This window comes from Octopus bimaculoides, chromosome 2, assembly GCF_046866305.1.
Source record: "Octopus bimaculoides isolate indiv1 chromosome 2, ASM4686630v1, whole genome shotgun sequence".
Taxonomy (NCBI): Eukaryota; Metazoa; Mollusca; class Cephalopoda; order Octopoda; family Octopodidae; genus Octopus; species Octopus bimaculoides.
The window spans coordinates 78,675,021-78,684,553 of record NC_142929.1 but is presented as its reverse complement, the minus strand read 5'-3'; the positions used below and the strand labels follow the sequence as shown (position 1 = coordinate 78,684,553).

The 9,533-nt window shown below is 41.8% G+C and overlaps 1 protein-coding gene across 1 annotated transcript; it reads left to right on the top strand.

The window, feature by feature from the left end:
- Positions 1-211: 211 nt before the first annotated feature.
- On the top strand, positions 212-556 carry LOC149137127 (uncharacterized). Its single transcript, XM_089338488.1, has one exon. It carries the CDS (start codon positions 212-214, stop codon positions 554-556), a length of 345 nt encoding a protein of 114 aa, XP_089194614.1.
- The last annotated feature ends 8,977 nt before the right edge of the window (positions 557-9,533 follow it).

The window sequence follows — 9,533 nt, the reverse complement described above, 5'->3', positions numbered from 1 at the left end:
TAGCAATTTGGATAGTGAAATTCCATGCAGAATTAGGAAAGCAAGTGATGCTTTCGGAAGGCTAGAAAGGCGCCTCTGGAGACGACGAGACATATGCAAGAAGACAAAGATAAAGGTGTACAAGACGTGTGTGCTCTCTTCTCTTCTTTATGCCTGCGAAACGTGGGTCACATATCGATACCACCTTAAATAACTGGAACGTTTCCATCAGATGTGTCTCAGACGGATCTATGGCATTAATTGGGACGACCGCATCAGTGATATTGAGATATTGAAAGGCTCTCGATGTGAAAGTACAGAAGCTCTTGTGTTGAAGCAAAGGCTCAGATGGAATGGTCATCTGGTCAGGATGAAAGATTCAAAGATGCCAAAACAACTCTTTTATGGAGAGTTAGCTAAAGGAGAACGACCTCCACATAAACCAAAAAAGAGGTATAAAGACTTGCTGAAGGCTTCCTTGAAAGATGCTAGCATCTCTCCTAACACATGGGAAGGCATAGCTATTGACCGTGGCAGGTGGAGAAGGATTGTGGAGGAGAGGACAGCTACTTTTTGAGAAATCTCGAGTTACGCATGAGAAAGTAAGGAGGGATGTCAGGAAGGGCATCGCTGTTGCACTTCCAGACGGTAAGGGTCTTCCTATGACGCTGGCATGCAGTGTCTATACAAGACCATACCCCATTAAAGCTGGGCTCATGAGTCATCGTAGTCATAAAACGAGACTGAGGATTGACTACCAGGCCGCTGGTGATGGTGCTACACACCATAATAATCATATCTGTCGACCATGTGGAAGGGTGTGTGAAACAGTGGGAGAATTTAACGACATGCAAAGGTACATGAAGCCCAATTACAATTACAGCCGGCTATTGCCAGTAAAGGTTTTAGCTGCCAATTCTGTCCAAGACGTTGTAGATCTTTAGCTGCACTAAAAAATCACATTCGATCACAGCACCGATAAAGGTTAAGCCTCGTGCAATGGCCATACTCGATAACAAGGGGGCAGCCATCCTGTATGTATGTATGCATGCATGTGTGTATATACAGGAGTTGGACAAAATAATGTAAACACCTAGCATCATAACATCATAATTCTGAAAAAACTATAAAACTGTCAAATGCTTCTTTATTTTTATGTTTTTTTTATTTATTATTAGTGTTGCTTAATATGTTTTGCTAAAATTGCTGTTTCTTCTCAGATATCATCAGAGAAAGGTAATTAAAATTCATTAAAATGACAGATCTATCGGATTTTCAAAGAGATCAAATTGTTGGTGCTCGTATGGCAGGCGATAGTGTAACGAAAACAGCCGAAATGTTTGGTGTATCAAGAAGTACTTTCTCGAAACTAATGACAGCCTTTGAGAAAGAGGGAAAAAATCCTTCTCGTCAAAACAAAATTCCGAAGAAAACCAAAATTTTCAGATGGGGACCGTCTGACTCTTACACGAATTGTTAGAAAGGATTACAAAAGTACAGCTCCCAAAATTATCGCAGAGCTTAATAACCACCTCAGGAACCCAGTTTCCACAAAAACTGTATGCCGGGAGCTGTACAAGCCCGGTTTTCACGGGAGGGCTGCAATCAGAAAACCACTACTTTCAAACACAAACGTTGCAAAGCATTTAGAATGGAGTAAGAGCCTACAGAATTGGTCCCGAGAGTAGTGGACCAATTTATTTTCTCGGACGAGTATACGTGTAGTAACAGTCAGAAGAAGCATTTGACCCAGACTACCTTCTTCCAACTGTTAAACATGGAGTAGGATCTTTGAAGATCTGGGGGACTATATCTTGGAAATCCGCTGGCCCAATGGTTTCCTTTCATGACAGAATTAATAGTGAATACTATTTAAGCATTTTATCTGATCAAATTCATCCTATGGTTTCAGAACTGTTTCCGGGGGGAAACGCAATCTTTCAGGATGATAATGCACCAATTCACACAGCTAAAGTTGTTACTGAATGGCACGAGGAACATTCTAGTGAAGCTGGACATCTTATCTGACCACCACAGTCACCAGATCTCAATATTATTGAACATTTATGGTGAGTTTTAAAAAAACCAGTAATGGGTCGATAACCACCATCATCATCTCTACAAGAACTGGAGACTGTTTTAGCTGAAGAATGGACAAAAATTCCTTTGGAAGCAATTCAAACTTTGTACGAGTCCATACCGTGTAGAATTCAAGCTGTAATTACTGCCAAAGGCGGTCCTATACCATATTGAAATAAATTTGTTTGAAATTTTAAGGTGTTTCCATTATTTTGTCCAACCCCTGTATAAGCATACTAGCAGATATACCCGGTGTTGCACGTGTTAAAGAGAATAATGAAATTTTAAAATGCCTTCTAGATTACGCAGGTCTCAACTGCTAGTAACTGAGAGACCAACTTTCTACATTAATAACTCTCCGACCCATGCTAGATGGAACATAGACGTTAAGTGAAATATTAAGAGAAAGTTTTCAACTCATATGTGTATATAAAGTAAATACACGTTATTCAAAAACACGTGTAGCTTATTTCGTAACCAAAAATCAAGCACAGATTATAAACAATGAAAGCCGATTTTGGTGGTTCATTTGACAGAGGTAGTAGAGAGTCAATCCGATGATAAATCTGACCTAGGATCTTGAAAGTTTGCATGAATCCTGGCTCAGTTAAATCTCTTGTGGTTCCAAATGATGTCAGCGTTGTGGTTCCAAATGATGCAGCGTTGTATTGTCTAATTTTGTTTTGGAAGTGCTTGGAATCTTGGTCTGTTGATGACAACAGTTTCTTCAATGGCTCTAGAGGTTGGAGGATTACAGGGAATTTAACCTTTCCACCACTGCAGCACTGTGCAGGTGTCTCTCTAGGCTACGTCCTTGCTTTACAATGTATGCACTCAGTTGTCATTGCACGAATGGAAACTCTAGTGTCATTTAAATAATGAACTGCTGGATCATAATTGAAAGCTGCTTCACAGAAGTTGCTTCTCTGAATTGTTGCAACTGCTATTCGTCCTGCAGTGGAGATCTTATTCCTTGTCAGCCGTGCATACCTCTGTTCATCACTTTGAGGTGCTCTGGCTTTTGTAGTGCAGAGTCTGTTCGTTTCTTGGTATGCTTCCCTTTCTGCAGCTCTCTCTCTCTTTCCTTGGACAGAGGCACATAATTTTGGCTGACCTTGACATTGTAGACAAATTTGACACTTTCCTTCTAGGCATAGTTATATACGTATACAGAAATACACAGCTGCAGAAGATAGTAAACAATGAAAATAACTGGGTAACGAAAATTATATTTTTTAATACGACGGGCAGAAAGTAAATACGAAATTTTTACAGATAAATAAAGAATTGTACGGGTTGAAGCGAAATTTGTTACTTAGTGAACCACCAAAGAGCCAGTATCGAAGGAATCAGAAAAAAGCCATTAACAACAGAAAAACACAAAACCGTTACAAAAGTAAATAGGAAATATTTAGGGAAACTAATTAAGTGTACGGATTTAAGTGAAATTTTTGAAGTTACTTCTGTCAGTAAATTATGAACTTACGTTTATCAATAATTCCGTCAACTACAAAAAAAAAAACACAAATCATTGCAAAAGTAAATAAGAAATGTGTAGGTAGCTGCAAAGACACTCAGACGTTGAATAATCTTCAAGACTCTCTGTTTTCCCCCTAAATTCAGCTGCCCATTTTTGCACTGTCGATGAAGCTGGATTGTCAACCCCTAGTGTAGCAGCCATGTCAGCATGAATGTCTTTGGAAGTTAAACCCTTTTTCTGAAGTACTTGAAAACACGATAATACCAAATGTTGTCCTTTTCCAGAGAAACTGCTACTAGTTACTTTTTAAGTTTTCTTTAAAGAATCAGATGTCTGTTTACCTGGAAAGAAACAATAAAGGCATTAATAAGAAGGGCTGAAATGCATGCAAGATTTAACAGCTCGAACATCATGCTTTTATAGTCAGCCTATGAACTTTTCAGCACACCTTCGTATACATACATACATACATACATACATACATACATGCCCTGATGCAGTACCAGGCAGTGTCTCTCATGGTTTCTGATCTTAATTGATTGGAAGTGTTATCATGTACATTGTTTTGTCTTGGTATAAAAGCAAATATTCTGCTTAATACCACAGATTTGCTTGTCAGTTGTTTGACCTTAACCAGTTGAGCATGTCCCTTGGTGGTTGATGATATGTGCATCTCTAAGCATGAGCAGAAGTAGTGGGGGAGCGCCATAGCCATGTGTTGGGAGGAATTCTTTGGGGTTTGAATAATTCACCTTTGGAAACATGGGTATTTTGCTCAACATCCTTAAACAAACCTTATTTAGGGACCTTTTGAGCGGGATGGGCTACTCGACCTGAAGAAATTTCTAACTGGGCCCCACCTGCGAGATCATGTGCTGTTTATCTTGATATGAGGTCACCATGTCGCGCACATATGGTTGTGATGCATGTGCCTGGTATACCCTTATCAGACGGGTAGTCATGATGGGTATATTGGGCTCCGTATATTTGACCCCAGTGTCACTTTGATGGCATGCACTGCTCTCTCATACATACATACATACATACATACATACATACATACACAAATGTATATATGCGAGTATTGTCTTTATGTGTGTGAACACACACATATAAATATATTATGTATATGTGTGTGTTGTGTATGTGTTGGTGTACGTGTGTGGGTATGTGTCTTTGGATGCATACATATGACTTTGAGACTCATGGCTCACCACTTTAGCCTGCGTGGATATCCACCCATCACCATCCACACCGCCCTTGCCAGAGCACGTTCTGTGGACCGTGCATCTGCTCTCTCCCTCCGAACCCGCCCTGCCGTTTCCCGCCTCCCTTTTCCCCTCACCTACCATCCCACCACCCTACCCCTCCAACGCTCCATTCTCCGAGCTTTTCGGCGCCTCCAGTCCGACCCCTCCACCTCCCACATCTTCCCTAATCGACCCCTCCCCTCAGCTTCTTCCCCAACCCAACCTCCCAACCTGGCTCGTTCCCCTGCTCCCGCCCACGCTGCCGCACTTGCCCTTACCTCTCCAACACCACCCTCCTCACCAGCACCCATCACCGACCCTATCGCATCACCGACTCCTTCACCTGCACGTCTACCAACATCATATATTGCCTCTCCTGCTCTCTTTGCTAATCCCTGTACATCGGACAAACGGGGCGCCGCCTGGCCGACCGATTCGCGGAACACCTCCGAGATATCAACGTCGGCAATGACACCCCGGTGTCACGCCACTTCCGTTCTGCCGGCCACTCCTTGCGGCAACACCTGTCTGTGTTTGGATTGTCCATGCACAGGGGCCATCCGGACTCCCGTTTGCGCCGTGAACAGGGATTAATCTTCTATCTTCGCTCCTTTGCGCCACATGGGCTCAACTCCCCTCCACTCTTCATCTATGCCCTCCTCCTGTCTCCCTCCCCCACCCTCCCTCCTACCACCCATCTCTCCCCTCCCCCACCTCCTGCTCCGATTCCTACTTCTTTGTACGTCTCTTCACCTCTCTTCATACTTCTCTCCACTCCCACTTCTCTTCACCCCTACTCTTTCTCTACTCTCACTCTCTTCTCTCGTACTCCCCCCTCTCTCACTCTTACTCTCTACACTCTTACTCTCCTACTCTCTACACTCTTACTCTCTTACTCTCTCACCCTTACTCTCTTACTCTCTTACTCTCTCACCCTTACTCTCTCACTCTCTTCCCCTCTCTCTCACTCTCTTTCTCTTCCTCTCTTTCTCCCCCATACCCCTCTTCCCTCTCTCTCACTCTCTTTCTCTTCCTCTCCTTCTCCCCCCATGCCCACCTTCCCCTCTTTCTCTCCCCCCATACCCACCTTCCCCCTCTCTTAATCCACCTTCCCTCTCTTATACCCACCCTCTCTCCTCTCTTCCTCTCCCCTCCCATACCCATCTTCCCCCTCTCTTACATCCACCTTCCCCTTCTCCCTCCTCGTCAACACCCTCTCATAAGCTCATCCCACCACACCCCAACACACTCCTACTCTACCTTCCCACTCCACCCCATCCAATTCCTTACACCCACCACCCACCCCTACCCACATACCCCACCCTACCCACAGACCCCTACCTCTACCCCACCCTCAGCCTAACCCACACTCCACCCATGCCTTCCCCACCTCCCAACACCCTCACATCACACCACACCAACACCCTCGCATCACACCACGCACACACTACAACTGACCAACTACTTTCTCCCTTTCTCCCTTCCCCATTTTCACACTACATACGTCAAGATCACCAGCATTCTACCTCCCACACACAGCCCCTCGTTCCCGATCACCGTTTGTTATCTCCCCCTTTCTTAGCTCTCCTGAAATAAGAATTTCTAACTTCCGGTCAGCCATTGTTATGATCGGCCATTATTATGATTGACCGTTGACTGAACACTATTCAATTTTATTTTTCTCCGTGTTTTTCTCCTTGTCTCCGTATTCTTTCTGTTGAAGAGCGTAGCTCGAAACGTCAAAGACTTTCCGTATTCCCGAGCGTCATACTAATATATACTTTTGTTATTTACACCACCTGTCCTCGTCTGTTGTTATTATTTGTATATTCTCCCATATATATATACATATATATATACACGAATATACATATGCATATAAGCCTACCGCACACTAATGACATTATAAATATAAGTACACACACACATATATAGATATACAAACATATATCTATATACACGTACATATATATACATACACAAATGTGTAGATAGCTAGCTAGCTAGCGAACTAGATAGATAGATAGATAGATAGATAGATAGATAGATAGATAGATAGATAGATAGATAGATAGATAGATAGATAGATAGATAGATAGTGTCTGTATGCATAAATGCAGGCTTTCTTAAAAACATGCATACATACATGTTACCTATCCACATATGCATAATTTATACACGTCCACATATATGCGGGTACATTTAGCACTTTCACACACATACACACACACACATATCCACACACGTGCGAGGGCGCGCAGACAAATATTGTATGTAATACTCTAGCTAAGCGCTATCCTCTAATGTAGTGGAGACTATTTAATTCGTGACGAACACACACCTACCCCAAACTCCGAGCGTGTTGTAGCATTTTAACTGGGTAAACAAGGAGAGGGATGCTGCTAAGCTTAGTGGATGAGTGTGGGTAACGGAGCCGAAGTAGAGGAAGAGGAGGTAAGTAGAAATGGGTGGGTTGGTAAGTGATAGATACAGAGGGTGCTGGTAGCAGTAAGAGAAAACAGGGTTGTGTACATGTGTATAGGGGTGTTTGGGGTGGGGAGTAAACGTTGGATTATTTACATTATTACACAACACGTGTCGGTGAGCGTGCTTGGTTTGGGGAATTTTTTCCCATGTCCATTCAAAAAAGTCTTCCTTTCTACTGAGAGCTACTACAAGCGTAACACCACCACGATATTCAATACCACCGCCACTACCATTACAATCACTACTACCATCTCCATCGTCATCACCAGTCGTCATCAATATCAACACCACCACCACTACCTCCACCAATACCATCATCACCATCACCATCATCACTACCACCATCGACATCATCACATACCATCACACCACTCTCTCCACCACCACCACCACCGTCATCATCATTACCACTATCACTACTTTCACAATCACTTTTCTCTCACCACCATCACCATAACCACCTTAAATACCACCACTAAAACCACCACACCTTTACCCCACCACCATCACCAACACCATCAACATCCCATCGCACCCCGATTTTCACCATCGTCTCTTACGACAATCAATAACACCACCACTACCATCTCCACCACCACCAACACTATAACAAATAAGATGGGAGAAGGGAGAGATAAAGGAAAGGAAGAGAGTTGTTTTGTTGTCGTTATTGTTGTTTAACACTAGGTCTACACTAGCCAAAGAGTCCACTGATCAGAGACGTTCCAACCGTTACCATTTCGCGTATTTTTTGTAAACTCTGTATCTAAGACTACATTATTCAATGTCTTCTTTAAAACAGTAATGTTTGAGTTGATGATAATTTGGTTGTTATTTCTAGCAAAACGAGCGGCTACATAGTGGTTCATTCTATGGTTTGTGCGGTGTTTTTCTCGTGATAGCGGATGGGTAGGTTTCTGTAGTTGGGCAAAGAAGGATCCATTACCTCTGCAACATTACCCACTGTCTTTGTCCTCTTTGTCCTCTATCTCTCTATCTACCTGTCTCTCTTTCTCTCTCTCTCTCTCTCTCTCTCTCTCTCCCTCTCTCTTTCTCTCACTCTCCCTCCCTCCCTCTCTCTCTCTCTCTCTTTCTCTCCCCCCTCTCTCTCTCTCTCATATATGTAAATATATGAAACATGACAGTTTAAAAATGTGTTAATTAATGCATCTTACGTTTGACGAAAGTATTGTCATTATAATGGAATCCATTGTTGATACACATTGATAGACAATACTTCCGCTCGTCAGAGATGGAGAAGATTTTATAATATATCGAATGTTGTTTTAAAATTAGAAAAATATATGAGAAAGTATTTTTGAAAAATAGATTAAAATTTACTGGTTAAGATTTATGCAGGTAGACTTTGGCAAGAAAATTAAAAGTTAATATATATATTCTTGGTTAGTTTATCTCAGTAATCCATGGCCGGTTTTGATTTATGCAGGTAGACTTTGGTAAGAAAATTTCAAGTTTGTATATATATATATATATATATATATATATCCTTGGTAAATTCATCTTGGTAATCCATGACAATTTTGTGTAAACAGTACCTTATCCTGCATTCCATATTTGAGATGTAGAAGGTTAATCTTAGCTGGACCTAAATAAGTTGTTTATGTACGATTTTTCTGTGGAAACTTTAAGAAAGTTTTATTAAATAAGCGTAAACGACGGATTAATAACTGATTATGCTGACTAATTGAATTAGATCTACAATTAAGAATTTTCAGTGCTCCTACCGGGCACAAATTACAGCTACCACTACCTGCTTGGTAAGAAAGAGTACTACCTACAATAGATCCTGAAATATCATATTCAAGTGTTTATTTGCTACTGACCAGCACCCGTGCTGTCTTACGACATGGGTATACTGGGCAGTTACTCGAATGTACTACGGTTCTTGAGGGATCCACTATTACGTATCCTACAGCTGTGTGTAGGGAACCCATTGCTTCACTCAGAGGCTTGTAATGCTGTAAAGAATGTCCTGACTTGCCCAATAAACTTCATATCCACTAGGATGGATAACCTTGACGGCCCTTTCAGGTAAAAATAGCTGTTTTGTCAATTGTGAAACTGACCAGCAAATATCCATAGAGGAACGCACGCACATACAGCTACCACATACATGGACATATGTATATATATATATATATATATATATATATATATATATATATATATATATATACCAAGGTATACACATATACACAACACAAGGCTACACATACAGGTACATAAACAGGCACATA